This window comes from Budorcas taxicolor, chromosome 18 (genome assembly GCF_023091745.1).
Source record: "Budorcas taxicolor isolate Tak-1 chromosome 18, Takin1.1, whole genome shotgun sequence".
Lineage (NCBI taxonomy): Eukaryota > Metazoa > Chordata > Mammalia > Artiodactyla > Bovidae > Budorcas > Budorcas taxicolor.
The window spans coordinates 58,294,465-58,313,559 of record NC_068927.1 but is presented as its reverse complement, the minus strand read 5'-3'; the positions used below and the strand labels follow the sequence as shown (position 1 = coordinate 58,313,559).

General features: G+C 49.4%; 1 protein-coding gene across 1 annotated transcript; it reads left to right on the top strand.

Annotated features, from left to right (window-relative positions):
* The first annotated feature begins 11,211 nt into the window (after positions 1–11,211).
* On the top strand, positions 11,212–19,095 carry CEACAM18 (CEA cell adhesion molecule 18). The gene is made up of 6 exons (XM_052656100.1): positions 11,212–11,231; positions 12,470–12,822; positions 13,986–14,255; positions 15,923–16,198; positions 17,649–17,784; positions 19,077–19,095. The coding sequence occupies exons 1-6, from the start codon at positions 11,212–11,214 to the stop codon at positions 19,093–19,095; spliced, it is 1,074 nt and encodes a 357-aa protein (XP_052512060.1).

Here is a 19,095-nt window from a genome sequence, read left to right as displayed (position 1 = left end):
TATAATGCCTGATATATTGGCATAGAAACAGCAGGCTTCCTGCAAAAATAGACATAGGCCTCCTTTTTCTGCTGTGAGGAAGTCTAATCCTCTTCTGTTTGGAGGACCATGGCTGCCAGGGAATCTGGCTGGTTTGGGATAGTGATAAGGCTGTTAGCTATTTCTTCTAGGCTGTCAGTGAGGTCTTTCAGTTCAGTTCAATTCAGTCGCTCAGTTGTGTCTGACTCTTTGTGACCCCATGAATCGCAGCACGCCAGGCCTCCCTGTCCATCACCAACTCCCAGAGTTCACTCAGACTCGCGTCCCTCGAGTCAGTGACGCCATCCAGCCATCTCGTCCTTGGTTGTCCCCTTCTTCTCCTGCCCCCAATCCCTCCCAGCATCAGAGTCTTTTCCAATGAGTCAACTCTTCGCATGAGGTGGCCAAAGTACTGGAGTTTCAGCTTTAGCATCATTCCTTCCAAAGAAATCCCAGGGTTGATCTCCTTCAGAATGGACTGGTTGGATCTCCTTGCAGTCCAAGGGACTCTCAAGAGTATTCTCCAACACCACAGTTCAAAAGCATCAATTCTTCAGCACTCAGCCTTCTTCACAGTCCAACTCTCACATCCATACATGACTACTGGAAAAACCATAGCCTTGACTAGAGGGACCTGAGTCGGCAAAGTAATGTCTCTGCTTTTGAATATGCTATCTAGGTTGCTCATAACTTTTCTTCCAAGGCATAAGCGTCTTTTAATTTCATGGCTGCAATCACCATCTGCAGTGATTTTGGAGCCCAAAAAAATAAAGTCTGACACTGTTTCCAGTTTCCCCATCTATTTCCCATGGAGTGATGGGACCGGATGCCATGATCTTCGTTTTCTGAATGTTGAGCTTTAAGCCAACTTTTTCGCTCTCCTCTTTCACTTTCATCAAGAGGCTTTTTAGTTCCCCTTCACTTTCTGCCATAAGGGTGGTGGTGTCATCTGCATATCTGAGGTGATTGATATTTCTCCCGGCAATCTTGATTCCAGCTTGTGTTTCTTCCAGTCCAGCGTTTCTCATGATGTACTCTGCATAGAAGTTAAATAAGCAGGGTGACAATATACAGCCTTGACGTACTCCTTTTCCTATTTGGAACCAGTCTGTTGTTCCATGTCCAGTTCTAACTGTTGCTTCCTGACCTGCGTACAGACTTCTGAAGAGGCAGGTCAGGTGGTCTCGTATTCCCATCTCTTTCAGAATTTTCCACAGTTTCTTGTGATCCACACACTCAAAGGCTTTGGCATAGTCAATAAAGCAGAAATAGATGTTTTTGTGGAACTCTCTTGCTCTTGCCATGATCCAGCGGATGTTGGCAATTTGATCTCTGGTTCCTCTGCCTTTTCTAAAACCAGCTTGAACATCAGGAAGTTCACGGTTCACGTACTGCTGAAGCCTGGCTTGGAGAATTTAGAAAGACTTTGATAGTAATATAAAGAGGTTGTGAGTTCTGCGGTCCCTGTCCCAATCCCAGCAGCTCTTCCTAAACTGACTAATAGAGGAATGAACTGAACTGCCCGTCTGGGTCAGTTATGAGTTAGTGGGATAGGGAGCATCTGATTGTTAGGAGCAATAGAAATATCTGGGGCAGATATACCCAGGGTGCATGTTCTTGTCAGTTAGTGGGAAGACATAAACAGGTGCTGGTTTCACATAAGAAAAATATTCCAGGAGTAAGAAGACAACAGCTGAAATCAATAACAAATAGGAGTCTTTCTGGGAACTCGTTAGGAGTCTCTGAGACAGGCAGTGAACTCAGCCAGTGTAGCCCCTACAAGAGGAGTATTTTCACCATAGGCAGAAGGGAGCCTCCCTGAGAAAGTAAGAGAATGTCCTGCAGTTCCTGAGACATGATAGATGGGCCTGAAGGGAAGGAGAGATGTGAACTGTGATTGCAGAGGTGTGATGGTATAGTTCCTAGTTGGGGGGTAAGAATTGTTTATAGAGTTTTGTCTGGAAACAGAAAGGAGCCTGTTGTGGAGGAATGTCAGAAGTGGTGGGTGTTAAGGAGCACTAACCAGGCTAGATCAGAGGGTGGGCTTGCGATAGTAATAGAGGCTTTGAATTTTGAGAGAAGGTCTCTCCCCAGAATAGGAGTAGGACATTTTGGGAGTATGAGGAAAGAATGGGAAAATGGGGTATCTTGAAGTGTGCAAGGCAGAGGCTCGGTTATTCGTGGTGTAGATATTAAACCGTCAACCAACCAGAATGCAAGGCAAGTGCAGAGAAAGAGAGAGCAAGCCAGGCAGTCAGGCAAGAAAAGGGAAATTTATTTCCTATTTATTTCCCAAAAGGGAAATTTATTAGAGGAAAAAGAGGGGGTAAATGAGAACCTTAAAGAGAACCAGCATCCTCCCTTTCTGATAGAGTCCTTCTTATACCCCACCAATGAAAAATTCTCTGAAGGGATGGTCCATAGCCAGAGGTCTGGAATCTGGTGGTCTCACAGTTTTGAGAAGATAGGCACCAGTGAGATAACAGGATGCCATTTGGGCAATTTGGTCAGTCTCAAGGATCACTGTGGTTTATTCTTTGTTTGTTCTTTGTTTGGGAGGTCGACATAATGAGCCATCTTATCAGTGAGACCCCATGTGGGCCCTATCAATAAACAGGTTCATCAGATTTTTGTGTGCAAGCCTAAATTTTGTCGAATCAACAGGCTTTGGAAAACCCCTAGGAATCACATGAAGAAGTGGCCCAGTGATTGCCCAAGCCTGACCACATATTAAATTAACAGGCTGGCCTCCTCACAGTAATCCTAGAGACCTTTCAGGCTTTTCCCAGTTAGTGGCTTTCACCCGATGGTGGAGTCACTGGCAAGCGTTCACTTGTAAGCATATGAATGAACTGATGAGTTGGTGAAACCAGGGTGATAAGTTAGGCTGACTGTATTGAAGGGTGTCCACTTAAAGCAAAACACAGAGCATCTAAGTTTTATTCAGGGTCTTCCTGAAGACTGTAGCCTGGGAGACAGCTCTGAGGAACTGCTCCAAAGAAGAAGGGGAGGAGCCAGTGTGTACTTGCATTTGGGGGGCAGGGAAAATGTGTCATCAAGCACACATCTTAGTAACTGATCACTGCTCATCACAAAGAACAGATATACCAAGTTAATGATTTTAGAGCTTTTTATGAGTATGACTGATGCTGGAGTCTGGGGTCATTGAAATTCTTCCTGAGCTATGCATCTTGGGGCCTGATTATCCTGAAATCCTCTCAGGGTGCACTGTTGGTGGGAAACTGCAGCAGGCAGTGACTGAACCCTTGTACACTAGGTGTACACTAGGTGATGAGTGACGCTGTTTGTTCTCTTTTTGGTCACAGGTGGGCCAATTCTGTTTTAAGACAAGTAGGTTGGGATATCAAAAATTCCACATGATGGTCATTGATATTCTAAACTGCCACATGTCCCAGGTCCTTCCTTGTGGGTATCAAGTCCTAAAGATAATCAGCCACTCAGAAAAGTGTCTCCTCCGCAGCCTCCCCCGCCCCACCACATGGTTCAGAGTCCATCTCTGAGCAGAAAAGGGGTGGAGACCAACGCTCAGGGCCTGAGATGATGCAAGTCTATAACAGGGCACAGGAAGCGGCCGAGTCCCTAGAGAGATCCCTCCAGCAGGAGGGCCAGAGTGACTCATGGACCATTCCAGACCCAGGTGCAGACTCTGGAGAAAACTAGTCCTTGTGGGTAAGAGAGTCGGGCTAGCATGATGGTGGGGCAGGGGGAGAAGGGGAGTGACCCAGGACCCTCAGTAGAACTTTCATGAACTCACACACCTGGGCTCAGCTTGCCCAAGACACACACACACAGATAGCATTCATCTCTACCCACCATAAAGTGTGATGAAATTGAACCCTAGCGCACAACTCCCAGCAACCACTTCCTCTGGGTTCACCTCCTCTGCCCTCATCCCCTCCACCACCTCTCTGGCAGGACCCCACCCAATCCCTCACTTTCCCCAAAAACACTCTGCTTCCGCCTGCTACTGACCACTCTCGTGTTTCCCTGGTGGCCACGTATACTGTCCTCTAAAACCTCTAGGGTCCACACCTGGAGCTCTAGGGGAGGGGATCTTCGCTATCTTTGCCTCCTCCATGGAGGAGGTTCCCAGAGCAGCAGACGCCTGCCTAGATAACAGATCCCCACCACCATTCATTTTCATGCCACTGAATCTATATGGTAAATCAAGACAGTGTAGATCCTCTTGGGGGAGTTTAATCCACCCAGATAACCATTCTGAGCCCTCCTGCTGGGCTCCACCCTGACCTCTGGGGAGCTGGGGACACAGAAGTGAGTCAACAAGGAAGATGGACAAGGGGAGAGAGAGCTAGGGTGCCAGGGATCTAGAAATGGGGACGAGCATGTGCAAAAACCCAAGTCAGAAGAAAGTGAAGTTGGTCAAGAGAGACCTGTATGTGTGACTGGGACACACAGCCTGGATGCTGTGTCTTCTGATGAATGAATGAATACATGAGTGAATGAATGAAGGTGGTAAAGTAGGGTAGATGTGACTCAAAAAGAGCCTACATTGGGTCCTAGAGACCAGTTTGCTCTCTAAGAGTGTGACAGCACTGGGGAGCATGGAAGATACATAAGCAGAGAGAGAGAGCAGGGTCACCTGTGGGGCTTCGTAAGGATCCACAAAACTGACCTGTGAGGATGGGCTGGAGGCTGAGTATCCAGGGAGGAGGCCAGCCTGGAAAAGGATGATGAAAGAATGGACCAGGGCAGGGGCTGAGGTGACAGGGAGAAGGAGACAGGGTCAGGGGTCCTTCAGAGCTAGAAACCCATTCACCAGTGTCTCTGTGGATCATCGCCTGTGGGTATAAACCTGTGTGTGTGTGTCTTTTTCTGTTTGTCTTCCTCAGCCAGTCTGCTGGCCTGTGGGATCACCAAGGCCTCCAGCCAAATGTACATCAGCCCAGACCCATTCACAGGTTTGAAGGGATACTGGAGCCTCCTGATTGTCAACAACGCCCCTAAAGATGTTCAGGAATATAGTTGGCGCAACGGTGCAAATGACACTGAGGAAAATCTGATTATCAGCTACAACACCACATCTCATTCCCAGCAGAATGGGCCCACATACAGTGGCCGGGAAAGAGTGCCCCCTACAGGCGTCCTGCTGATTGCTACTGCTGCTAAGTCACTTCAGTTGTGTCCAACTCTGTGCGACCCCATAGACGGCAGCCCACCAGGCTCCTCCGTCCCTGGGATTCTCCAGGCAAGAACACTGGAGTGGGTTGCCATTTCCTTCTCCAATGCATGAAAGTGAAAAGTGAAAGTGAAGTTGCTCAGTCGTGTCCAACTCTTAGCGACCTCATGGACTGCAGCCTACCAGACTCCTCCATCCATGGGATTTAAGGAGTCTCAATTAAATGATACAGGGAACTACACCGTGAGGGTGGACGCTATCAATGACACCCAGAGAGCAAGTGTCTGGCTCGAGATTCAAGGTGAGTGGGCAGCTGCCCCACTGCCCAACTGCACTGAGTTGAATCTGGAGGTTTGGGGAGTGGTGTTCCTTGGAGCTCACAGTGTCTTAGTCTCCACCTGCCCTCAGATGACATTGGGAGTCTTGGTGGATGGTAGTCTAGCTTCTCCCCAGAGAAGGGACCCTCACTATGTTCAAACACTCCAGGTTCCCTCTATCCCCTGCTGTGTTACAAATAGGACAAATAGCCACAAGCTTAGTAGCTTAAAAGAACACTCATTTCTGGGAGTCAGAAGTCTGGGCATGGCTCGGCCATCTCCAGTACTGAGACTCACAAAGCGTCAGCCGGGGCTATATTCTTATGTGACTCTGTCCATAGCATTTCACCTCATGGCTCTTTGTCTCTTCAAGGTCAAAAACAGTATCTCTCTCTAGACTGCTGAGAAGGAACCTTATATAACAATGGGTAAAGAATACACCTGAATCCAGGAAACTTAGGAGATGTGGGTTCAATCCCTGGGTCAGGCACATCCCCTGGATGAGGGCATGGCAACCTACTCCAGTATTCTTGCCTGGGAAGTCCCATGGACAGGGGACCCTGGCGGGCTAGAGTCGGACACGGTTCAGTGACTGAGCACTCACAGGCATACAGTGATGGGAGTGACAGCCCATCCCCTTCGCCATCTTCTATAGGCTACAAGAAAGTCACAAGTTCTACCAGCATTGAGGGGATGGGATTATACAGGGGTTATAGTAGGGAGTGGAGATCATGGAGTCATCTTGGAATTCTGTCTACTCCACCGACCTCCAGGGGGCTCCACAGGGCTAGGGCAGGACAGTGTGGATTTTGAAGACTGAAAGACTTCTGCTTACCTCTGACTCTGTATATACCAAATCGCCCTAGTCTTCCTTCCCTGATCCTCTTGTCAGTAGAATCAGAGACAGTGTGGTCTGTTGGTTAGAGGAAGTATTTGTAAAGGGAATGGGACTCAGATAGTAGGAGGAATTGTTATGGAGAGCACAGACTATTTCCCAGTCCATACGACCCGTGGTTCCATGGATGGAGGATCCAAGTTTTATAGAAAGAACCACATGACAACATGCTTATGGGAAGAACTCACCGTTATTGCAATGAACGGCTATAGGGGTGGCTCGGCCCATAGGACCACGAGCTCAGGGGGTCGCCTGCATCTCGACTACCTCGTGCCCACTTCTTGCTTCCCTGTCTGTCTCAGCCCCGAGATCCTAGATCCCATCTTACAATTCTGGGCTTCTTCCCAGCCTGCTCTGAAAGCCCCTGTGGAGAGGAACAGAGCTTGGACAGGCAGATCCAACCCCTAATCTTCTCCTTCCTGCTTCACCCAGTGTTTGAAATTCCAGGCATCTCAGTCAACACCAGCTGCGCAGGGCTGAATGTAGACTCGGTGGCTGCCATCTGCCAGACCAACGACGCGACTGTCTAGTGGTTTGTAGGCTACGCACAGGTGTCCAGCTCTGAACACGTGACCACCTCTCCAGACACCAAGACCCTCATCATCAAAAGGGTCAGGAGCAACGACTCACCACTGTAGTGTGGGATCCAAGTCTTGGGATCCAATGGGACTTGGGATCCAAGTCCCATTATTAGGAAAAGTGAACCGGTCTCTCTGACGGTGACCTGTGAGTGTCTTGGGGTCATGGGAGGGAAGCCAAGCTGGTCTCAGGGTCTCCCAGGGACATCATGACAAAACAGGCAGAGAGTGTGGCATGAGACACCGTGAAGACAGCTGTGCTGGCTTCAGATCCCAGCTCTGGCTGTTTGAAGCTTTAGACTTCAGAATTATCCCCAATGCTCACAACCCCGGTCCACTCAATTTAAACTGAGGGCCCTAATCCCTACTTCTCAGACAAGAAACACTATGAGTGCACGCACATCCAGCTTTTGTGTAAAGAAGGGACTGAGTGCATGCTCAGTCACGTCATACTCTTTGCGACCCCATGGAATCCATGGGATTCTCCAGGCAAGACTACTGGAGCGGGTTATCATTCCCTCCTCCAGGAGATCTTCCCAATGCAGGAATCGAACCTGGGTCTCCTGCATTGCAGGTGGATTCTTTACATTCTGAACCACCAGAGAAGCCTGTCTGCTTCTACTCTACACCTATTTTATTGTGACATGAAGGGCAGCCAGACAGCTGGCCTGTAGTAAGTCTCCATAACAAAAGACACTGTGATGACTCTCATTGTTCTTGGCCCAGCTGCCTTCATGGGGTGGGTCTGAGGATCCACTTAGGGCACAGAGTGGGGACACCCTTGGTAGGAGGGAGACTTCCTGTGGCTTGAGAGGAGACAGGACCCCCAGCGGTCAGAAGCATAGTCCGGGCATCCTGCCCTGTCTCTGCAGATGGACCCTCCTATGCAACAATCTTCAGCACATCTGTTAACTACCAGGGCATCTTGCCTGCTGGGATCAGCTCCCAAGTGAAGATGGAGTGTCTTTCTGATGGCATACTGCAAATCAAGTACCACTGGATCCACAATATCTCTGTCCTGAGCTTCTCAGAGAAGAACACCACGCTCCCAAGTCTGACCTGGGACCAGATGGGCAGGTACAGGTGCATCACGGAGAACTCCGCCACTCACGAGATCTTGTACAATGAAGTCCAGGTCCAGGCCCACGTGCCCAGTGAGTGCAGCAGCTGCCCCTTGCTCTCTCCAAATCCCGCCATTCTCATGCCTCTGCCTAGGCAGTGCTTGTCATCAGAAATGCCCTCTTCATTGTGTGTTGCCAACCTCACAATGGTCAAATGAGGCCCCCCGCAACCTCCCAGGTCCAAGTCCAAACTGCCTCCTTTATGAGCCCCCCGGAGTCCTCAGGTCAGAGTTGGAGTGAATTCCAGGGATGTAGGATCAGCCAACACTGACTGAGCATTTACACTAGCAGCCACCATTCTCACCTGAGTGATTCTAACCGGGGTGACCCTCCAGTCTCCCTACAGTGTAAGTGACCATTATTAGCATCACCTCCACTCTACTGGTGAGCAAATGGAGCTGCAGAAATTTTGGATGCTTTGTTCCAGGCTCCAGTTCTAATAGGCAGAGGATGCAGGATTCAAACCCTGGCCATCTGACCTCACAGCCTCTGCCCTCCACAGATCCGTGGGGCTGCTCTGCGATGAGGAAGAAGGAACATGCCAGGGGAGGTGGCGGGGGGACATGGGGAGCTTTCCATGGTGTGGCCTCTGGAGCAGGTTAGGAAGGAGTCTGCACGTAGGGGAGGCACCTATTCAGGAACCCCACGTCCGATCCTCCACACCACAGAGAGAGTCATCTACCCACGACTCTCCTATATTCTTACAGTTTCCTGTGGATCCCAGATTTGACTTCTTCCCTAATTCCTCTCCGTAGGGCCAATCGGTCTGTATGTCTGTCCACCTCAGACATGGAGGACACGACCTGATGGGCAAGGAGGTGAGAGGTGAGTCAGAGACCTCATAGAGACGGGCTAGGCTGGAAGGGGCCCAGGGACTGGCTGGAACAGACAGTCAAGCAAAGGACTCAGGCCAGTCACTCTGGAATTGGAGGTGGAGGCTCCTATAGAAAGTCTACAATCTGCTCCTAGGACCGAGGGGTGGTGGGAGGGTGGGGAACCCCAAGAGCACATGGCTACTGACGACGCCATCTGCCAATCAGAACCAGCCAATGGGATGTAGACTGGGGCGGGGCTCTAATTCCCACGCCTCTTCCCCACCAGTAAATAGGATTCCAACTTCTCCACTTCCTTAACCTGACCCTGTGGGACAATCAGAGAGGCTGCAAAGGTGCCCCATCTCAGCATCGCTAGTGACAGAGAGACGGAACCACCTACACATGTCCAACAGTCGGGAACTGCTTAAATGGGGCACAGCGCATGTCAGGTGAACCTGTCATGGTTAGAAACTTCGCTGGGCAAGAAGACTCACTGGTGTGCGAAAGGTTCAAACCTGATGCCGAGTTAGAAACGCACAATACAGACCACGTTATGAAAAGTATAGATTAGCTAGTGGATATGGGTAAAATTTTACAGTTTGTATGCCTGTCTCCACAGTTTTACATACGTATGTATGTATGATGTACATATAATAAATATACAGATCTGTGCAAAAATTATGGAAAATGCTAACTATCCGCAGTTCTGTCTCAGTTTCCTTCTTTGCACTTTACTGTATATTCTGGGTGTGGTTTTTTCATCACAAAATGTATAATTTGTTCTCATAGTTAGAAAAGACAACGCAATACTTTGGCAAAAACCAACACAATTCTGCAAAGCAATTATCCTTCAGTTTTAAAAAATATTTTTTTAAAAATCTGAAAGAAAAAGAGAAAATACAACCCAATAAATTTAAAACATCATGGAGTTAGTTCAGACCCCATAATGCCATTTCTGAAACTTTTTTCTGAACTTTCTTCATGGGTGTGTCCAAAAATATATAAGCAAATTTGTTCATCACCATGGCAGTTAGAATGAAAGGAAGGAAAGGGCAAACAAGGAGGGAGGGAGGAAGAAACAGATTAGCTAAATCTCTAGCAGAGTTTCCCAGCCCATCCTGGTCCTTCTTATGAGATAGAGAGGTTCCAGTTCAGCCTATTAACAGCCATAGAGTTACAAGCTACCTGGCTGGAAGCAACATTTGAAGGAAGATCAGAACATTCTTTCAAATCTGAGGCTGATTGTGATAGTCTTGAATAGGTTCATCAGGTTTTTCTGTGCAAGCCTGAATTTTGTCCAATCAACAGGCTTTGGAAAAACCCTAGAAAGCACACAATAAAGTCATCTAGTGATTGCCCAACCCTGACTGTACAATAAATCAGTTGGCTGGTCTCTGGGTTCCTAGAGACCTCTCAGGCATTTCCCAGTTAGTGGCTTTCACTTTGGTGCTGGAGTCACTGGGAAGTCTTCACTGATAAGCATATGAACTAACTGATAAGTTGGAGAAACCAGGGTGATAAGTTAGGCTGACTCTATTAAAGGGTGTCCACTTAAAGCAAAGCACAGAGCATCTAAGTTTTATTCAGGGTCTTCCTGAGGACTGTAGCCTGGGAGACAGCTCTGAGGAACTGCTCCAAAAAGGCAGGGCAGAAGCCAGTGTGTATTTGAATCTGGGGGCTGGGAAAACTGTGTCATCAAGCATACATGTTGGTAACTGATCACAGCTCATCACAAAGAACAGATAAACCAAGTTAATGATTTTAGTGCTTTTTTTTTTTTTTTGCATATGACTGATGCAGAAGTCATCAGTCAGAATTTATGAAATTCATCCTGAGTCATGCATATGGGGGCCTGATTACCCAAATCACAGAGTGCTTCATCCTGTTTTTTCACCCCGAAATCCTCTCAGGGTGCACTGTTGCTGGGAGATTGAAGCAGATAGTGACTGAACCCTTGTACAACTAGGGGATGAGTGAGCTGTTTGTTCTCTTTTTGTTCTCTGTGGTCCAATTCAGTTTTAAGGAAAGTCAGTTGGGGATATCAAAAGTTCCTCATAATGATTATTGACATTCTAAATTGCCATGGGTCTAAGGTCCTTCCTTGCGGGTATCAAGTCCTAAAGATAATCACCCACTCAGCAGAGTGTCTCTTCCCCAGCCCCTCCCACCTTGCAGTTCAGAGTCCATCCCTGAGCAGGAAGTGGGGGGAGACTACATCTGGGGCCTGAGGGGACACAGGTCTGTAAAAGGGCACAGGAGGTGGCTGGGTCCCTGGAGAGATCCCTCCAGCAGGAGGACCGGAGGGGCTCATGGACCTTTCCAGACCCAGGTTCAGACTCTGGAGGGAACTGGTCCTTGTGGGTAAGACAGCAGGGCCAGCAGGATGGAGGTGGGGGAAAAGGGAGTGATCCAGGACCCTCAGCAGAACTTTCATGAACTCACACACCTGGGCACAGCTTGCCTGAGACACACACACACACACACACACACGGGTAGCATTCGTCTCTACCCACCACAAGGCATGATGAAATTGAACCCCAACACACAATTCCCAGCAACCACTTCCTCTGGGTTCACCTCCTCTGCCCTGATCCCTTCCACCACCTCTCTGGCAGGACCCCTCCCAATCCCTCACTTTCCCCCAAAACACTCTGCTTCCTCCTGATACTGACCACTCTCATGTTTCCCTGATGGCCACATACACTGTCCTTCAAAACCTCTAGGGCCCACACCTGGAGCCCTGGAGCAGGGGGTCTCAGCTGTCTTTGCCTCCTCCATGGAGGCAAGCCTTAGGGTTCCTATAGCAGCAGACACCTCCCTCCACTTAGGAGATAACAGATACACACCCCCATTGGTGTTTGTGCCACTGAACATAAACGGTAAGTCAAAGACAGTGTAGATCCTCTTGGGGGAGCTTAATCCCCCCAGATAACCATTCTGAGCCTTCCAGCTGGGCTCCACCCTGATCTCCAGGGAGCTGGGGACACAGACGTGAGTCAACAAGGAAGATGGACATGGGGAGGAGAGAGCAGGGATCAGGGTGCAAGAAGTGGGGAAGAGTATGTGTGGTGGGTCAAGAAGAGCTGTGTGTGTGACTGGGGCACACAGTCTGGATGCTGTGTCTTCTGATGAATGAATGAAGGTGGTAAAGTAGGGTAGATGTGACTCAAAAAGAGCCTACCCTGGGTCCTAGAGACCGGTTCTCTCTACATGTTTCACAAGCTATGCTAAGGGTTGAACCTTTTGTGAGAGCACTGGGGAGCCATGGAAGATATGTGAGCAGAAGGAGGGCAGGGTCACCTGTGGGGCTTCATAAGGATCCACAAAACTGACCTGTGAGGATGGGCTGGAGTTCAGGGAGGAGGCCATCCTGGAACAGGATGATAAAGGAATGGACGGAGGCAGGGGCTGAGGTGACGGAGAGCGGGGGAACAGACTGCCAAGTCCTTCAGGAACTAGAGCCCTTGACCCATTTTCCAAGGTCTCTGTGGATCATGGTCTGTGGTGTAAACCTGTGTGCATGTATGTATGTGTGTGTGTCTTTTTCTGTTTGTCTTCCTCAGCCAGTCTGCTGGCCTGTGGGATCCGCCAGGCCTCCAGCCAAATCTACATCGCCCCAGATTCACTCATTGGAGTGGAAAGATATTCAAGCTCACTGGCCATCGAGAACACCCCTGAAGATGTTCAGGAATACAGCTGGCACTGGGGTGCAAATGACACTGAGGAAAATCTGATTATCAGCTACAATGCCATATCTCATTCCAGGCGGGATGGGCCCATGTACAGTGGCCGGGAAAGTGTGTCCGTTAGAGGTACCCTGAGGATCAGGGGGTCACAGTTAAATGACACAGGGAACTATACAGTGAGGGTGGACACCATCAATGACACCCAGAGAGCAACTGGCTGGCTCGAGATTCTAGGTGAGTTGGCAGCTGCCCCACCACCTAACTGCAGCTGAGTTGGACTGGAGATTTAGGGAATGGTGTCCCTTGAAACTCACACTGTCCTGTCTCCACCCACCTCCAGATGATGGGAACCTTGGTGGATGGTAGCCCAGATTCTCCCCAGAAATGGGACCCTCACTACCTTCAAGGGCTCCAGGTTCAATGTATTAGTTATCTCCTGCTGCGTGACAAATAGCCTCAAACTTAGTAGCTTAAAAGAACACCGCTCCTGTGAGTCAGAAGTCCCGATGTGGCTCAGCCATTTCCAGCACTGAGACTCAAGGGTGTTGGCCGGGGCCATGTTCTCACATGTGACTCTGTCCACAGGATTTCACATCCTGGCTCTTTGCCTCTTCAAGGCCAACAACATTTTTCTATCTAGAGAGGAATCTAATATAGCAAAGCTAATGATGGGAGTGACAGACAGCCCATCACCTTAGCCATATTCAATAGGCGACAACAGAGTCAGGAGCTCCACTCACATTGAGGGGATGGGATTATAGAGGGGTTATACCATGGAGTGGAGATCATGGGGCCATCTTGGAATTCTGTCTACTCTAGTGAGCTCCTGGTGCTCCACAGGGCTAGGGCAGGACAATGTGGATTTTGAAGGCTGGGAGAACTTAGTTCACCTCTGACTCTTTATATATCATGTCACCTTTTAAGCCTCAGTTTTCTCATCTGTAAAATGGCTGTGGTCTGTCTTAAGGTTAGAGGCAGAAATTTGTAAAGAGAATGGGAAAAGCTAATGAGAGGAATTGTTATGGAGAACAAACACCATCGGTTACTTTGAGTTCTATCTGCACTTCCTTTGATGGGGGTGTCCTGGTTTGGGGGTGCAAAAGCAACCATCAGGCCACTGGACGATAGTAAGAACTCACGGTTATTATAATGGAGCCATAGAGATGGCCCAGAGCATTGGAAGACAGGCTCAGTAGAGGACTCCCATCTCCACTGCCTCATGCCCACCCCTGTTTCCCTGTCCCTCTCAGCCCCAGGGATGCTCTCTTGCCAGGATCCTAGATCCTATCTTAGAATTCTGGGCTTCTCCCCCAACGTACCCTGAAACCCCCACTGGAGAGGAGCAGAGCGTGGAGAGACAGATCCAACCCCTCACCTTCTCCTCCTGCTTCACCCAGAGTTGGAAATCCCGCAAATCTCGGTCAACACCACCTCCGTCGTAGATGGCGAGGATGCGGTGGCTGCCACTTGCTACACCAATGACAGCCACGTCCACTGGTATGTGAATTATGCGCCGGTGTCCAGAAATTACCGGATGACCATCTCCCCGGACAACAAGACCCTCGTCATCCGAATGTTCAGCCGCTTCGACTCACCACTTCAGTGCGGGATAGAAATTCTCCCAGAGCTCATTCAGAAAAGTGACCTCGTCTATGTGACAGTGGCCCGTGAGTGTTCTGGGGTCGTGTTCTGGGCCCGTGAAGCTGGGGGTGGGGCTCAGGGTTTTCACACAGCATAGCAATAAGACCGGCAGAACTGGAGAGAGCGGCATGAGCCGCCTTGCAGACAGCTGCCCTGGGTTCAAATCCCAGGTTTGACCATATAACCCCTAGGCTTCAGGACCCTACTCGCTGCTCAGAACCCTGGTCTCCACTCAGTTTAAAATGGGGGCCCTAATCCCTACCTCTCAGATTAGAAATAGTGTCAATTTGTGACACCTGTCTTTTGTGTCATACGGGGACTGCTTACAACCAATTGTTTGAAACATCATTTTATTGATTTGTTTTTGACTGTGCTGGGTCCTCACTGCTTCGTGCAGGCTTTTCTGTAGGTGCATCGAGTGGGCTCTGCTCTTTGCTGTGGTAGCTTCTCCTGCTGCTGAGCACGAGCTCTAGGGTGGGTGGGTGTCAGTAGTTGTGGCTCCCAGGCTCTATAACGCAGGCTCAATAGCTGTGGGCTCGGGCTTAATTGCTCTGAGGCTTGTGGGATCCTCCCTGATCGAGGATGGACCCCACGTCTCCTGCATTGGCAGGTGGATTCTTTACCACTAAGCCACCAGGGAAGCCCCTACAACCGTTCTTAAAATGACATTTAATTTCTTAATTTTTCAAAACCCAACTGTTCACGAGCCTTCAAATTCAGCTCACTGATCATTTTATTCAGTTCTTCTAAATTTAATAAAATCACGTTCACTTTTGCTGTTCCTGGGATGGGATTGATCATACTCCCCTAAAGAGTTTGGTTTTCAAACTAAATTATGCATTTTATAGACACTCTGTTAAAGTCCTCTGCTGCCCATCAACACAAGTTGGTATCCCACTAAGACCTGCTCAAATTCTCAAACAAGTCTTGTAAATCCAAGACCCTGAACTTAGAAAGGCAGTGAAACTCAGATTCTTTGAAACATTCCAGGACTGTTCACACTGATTCAACTCTTTCATCTCTTTCAACTGGGAAACGCACTAAGTCTAGCGTCGTCATCACATTTAAATCTGGAACCACTCTTGCAGTGTCTCAGATTCCCTAACCCAAGAGCTGTGGACAAAGGGGTCATCATTTCTGACCTTCCCACACTGCTCACTGGCCAGAGGTTCAGAACCAAAGCCAAAGACACAGGGGTTGCAAATGTTCAGGGAAATTCCTCCCAGGTCATAAGGGTACTTGCCTGGTCCTTTTGTAGGTCAACAGGGGACTCATGAATCCCTAAACCTCTCCTCTGAGTCTCGTTATCCTCAGGCATGAAATGGATCAAAAGTGGCTGTGGTCACATGGGTTGGGTGGGAATTAAGTGAGTGTGTGAATGTGTGACATGTTTAAAACAGTGCCCAGAGTGCAGTAGGTGTGATGCCTGCTTCTACTTTTACTTTTCTATTTTATTACGAAGTGAAGGGCAGCCAGGGAGCTGGGCTGTAGTACCTCTTGGCAACAGAAGATGCTATGGTTACTATCATTGTTGTTGGCTCAGCTGCCCTGGCTGGGATGGGTCTGGGGGTCTGCTTGGGGTACAGAGTGGGGGCATCTTGGGGCTGGGGGAGGACTTGTGTGGACTGAGAGAAGGAGTCAGGACCTCAGGTGTCAGAAGAATGGTTCCGGGGATCCTTCTCTGTCTCTGCAGATGGGCCCTACAGTCTGCAGCTCAGCAGCAGTCCCACTGACTTCGGTGGCATCCTGTCTGCTGAGATCGGCTCCCAGGTGGAGATGGAGTGTACCTCCTATTCCAGACCAGAATCCAAGTACCGCTGGATGCACAATGGCTCCTTCCTGAGCTTCTCAGAGAAGAACATCACCCTCCCAAGTCTGACCTGGGACCAGATGGGCAGATACAGGTGCATCGCAGAGAACTCCGCCACCCAGCTGACCTTGTATGATGAAGTCCAAGTCCAGGCACCCTGTGAGTGCAGGAGAGGCCCGTCGCTCTCTCCAAATCTCCCCACTTCTATGCCTCTGCCTGGGGGATGCCTGTCATCAGAAATGTCCTCTTCACCGTATGTTGCCATGCTCACAATAGTCAGATGAAGTCCCCCCAACCTCCCAAGTCCAAGTCCAAACTGCCTCTTTTATGAAGCCCCCAGAGTCCTCAGGTCAGAGTTGGAGTGAATTCCAGGGATGCAGGATCAGCCAACACTGACTGAGCATTTACGCTAGCAGCCACCATTCTCACCTGGGTGATTCTAACCTGGGTGACCCTCCAGTCTCTTTACAGAGAAAGTGACCATTATTAGCATCACCTCCACTCTACTGGTGAGCAAATGGAGCCGCAGAGAGTTTGGGTGCTTTGTTCAAGGCTCCAGTTCTCACGGGCAGAGGATGCAGGATTCAAACCCTGGCCGTCTGACCTCACAGCCCCTGCCCTCCACAGATCCGCGGGGCTGCTCTGAGATGAGGAAGCAGGAACACACCAGGGGAGGTGGTGGGGGGATGTGGGGAGCTTTCCATGGTGTGGCCTCTGGAGCAGGTTAGGAAGGAGTCTGCACGTAGGGGAGGCACCTATTCAGGAACCCCACGTCCGATCCTTTACACCACAGAGAGAGATGGACAGGCTTGGGGAGAGAGCAGGCATGCAGGGCCGTGAAGAGCAAGAGCTCTGGAGCCTAGCGACCTGAGATGAAATCCCAGCTCTGCCGCTGCCCCTCTGTGTGAACAGGGGCAGCAGTGTCACCTCTGTGAGCCTGTTTGCCCCTTTGCAATTTGATAGTGAGGGTTCTAGTCGATGGGGTTGCTGCATGAGGGAAATCAGACAGGGCACGAGAAGCCATCAGCCTGGCCCAGGATGACGTGAGTGGACACTGAATGGGGGCTGGAGACATTTATTTCAGTTACCTCTCACTATTTACTAAGCATCGAACGATACAACTTTTGTGTGTGAATGATGCTTCAATTCATGCCATTTGACATTCATTGGACTATTAAACTTCAGAAGGTCAGAGAAAGGCTGCACAAGCACTTTGATCATCATTTATCCCCAGTTTTTAACATGGTGCCTGGCACACAGTCGGAGCTCAGTGAATGAATCCCTGTGGAATGAGTTCATGACCCTTTGTATCCAGCATACCCTGCCCTGCCGCCCTCTCTCCCCTTACTTGGGCTCATGCTTTTCCAGAGCACTTCTCACTACCTGTGATGAAGTGGGATGTTTCTTGGCTTAATTGCTGACTGCTCGACTTCCCAGCTAGAACATCAGCCCCATCAAGTCAAGAAGTTTCTTTTGTTCACTGCTGAGCCCCCAGCACCCAGAACAGTGCTTCACACATAGAAGAAGGTGCTGAGAAATCGTCAAAGAGCAGATGTGTGAGTGCACGAAGGGATGAGCGAATGATGCTCTTGACCTCTTCTCCTCCTAGGGCGCCGGCCTGTTGTCAGCAGAACTTTCACCATCTCAGGATCCTTGTTGGTGTTTCTCATCATATTCACAGTTCTGGGCCTCACCCACTTCCTTGTGGTCCTGATCCGTGCCCTGTTCAGACATTACTCTACCAGGTTGGTACCTACTGCATTGGGCCCAGGGTGGGACACTGGCCAGGGACTCAAACTCAAGGGACAGCACATCCTTGAGATGGGAGGCAGAGCCAGAAAGGGGAAGGGACCAACCAGGAACTGAGTATTCAGGGATCCTCTGGGCAAACAAATAGATAACAAGGACATGAGGCTCCATCTGCTCACCTGTAAAGTGGAGGTGATGAAAGGACTGATGCTGAAGCTGAAGCTCCAATACTTTGGTCACCTGAGGCGAAGAGCCGACTCATTGGAAAAGACCCTGATGCTGGGGAAGATTGAGGGCAGAAGGAGAAGGGGGAGACAGAGGATGAGGTGGTTGCATAGCATCACCAACCAGGTGGACATGAGTTTGACTGAACTCCAGGATATAGTGAAGGACAGGGGGGCCTGGTGTGCTACAGTCCATGGGATCGCAAAGAGTCAGACACAATGTAGCGACTAAACAGAGACAATAACAACAAAATGGAGGTGATGCTGATAACAATCACTTACTCTGTGCGGAGACTGGTAGTGCCATCCAGGTTACAGTGGTGGGCGCTGGCGTGGAGGAAGTGCTCAGAAAATGTGAGCTCTCCTTATCTCCCTGGAACTTACCCCAACTCTGATCTTAGGACTCTGCTGCTGCTGCTGCTAAGTCACTTCAGTCATGTCCAACTCTGTGTGATCCCATACACGGCAGCCCACCAGGCTCCTCTGTCCCTGGGATTCTCCAGACAAGAACACTGAATTGGGTTGCCATTTCCTTCTCCAATGCATGGAAGTGAAAAGTGAAAGTGAAGTCGCTCTAGGGGCTTCATAAAAGGAGGCGGTTTAGACTTGAACCTAGGAAGTTGTGTGACTTTGGGCAAGTGACTACTCAGGAACCTCTGCAAACACCTGTTCTTTCAGCCACAAAATATATCTTATGTATCTGTTTGGTGAGTTCAGGACAATTTCTATACATGATCTACCATAGGGCCTGGCATAAAACAGGTGTGAAATTCATCATCATCAATAATCAAGCCAGGTAGTACCTATATCTTTTCCAGGAACACCCGGTCTGTTTTCCCTCTCCCCTGCCCCACAGCATTGCTCTCTAGCGAACTTAAGACTTCAGAAATATTAAACTGTGCAAATGTTGGAGATACTCATTGTAAGGGGTAAGCCCCCAGATTCATTATCTCTCTTAGGAGTACGGGGCCTTGGAAAGAAGAAGCTGATCCCTCATCTTCCCAGGACTCTCACAGTTTCCTATGGATCCCAGATCTGACTTCTTCCCTAATTTCTCTCCATAGGGCAAATTGGTCTATATGA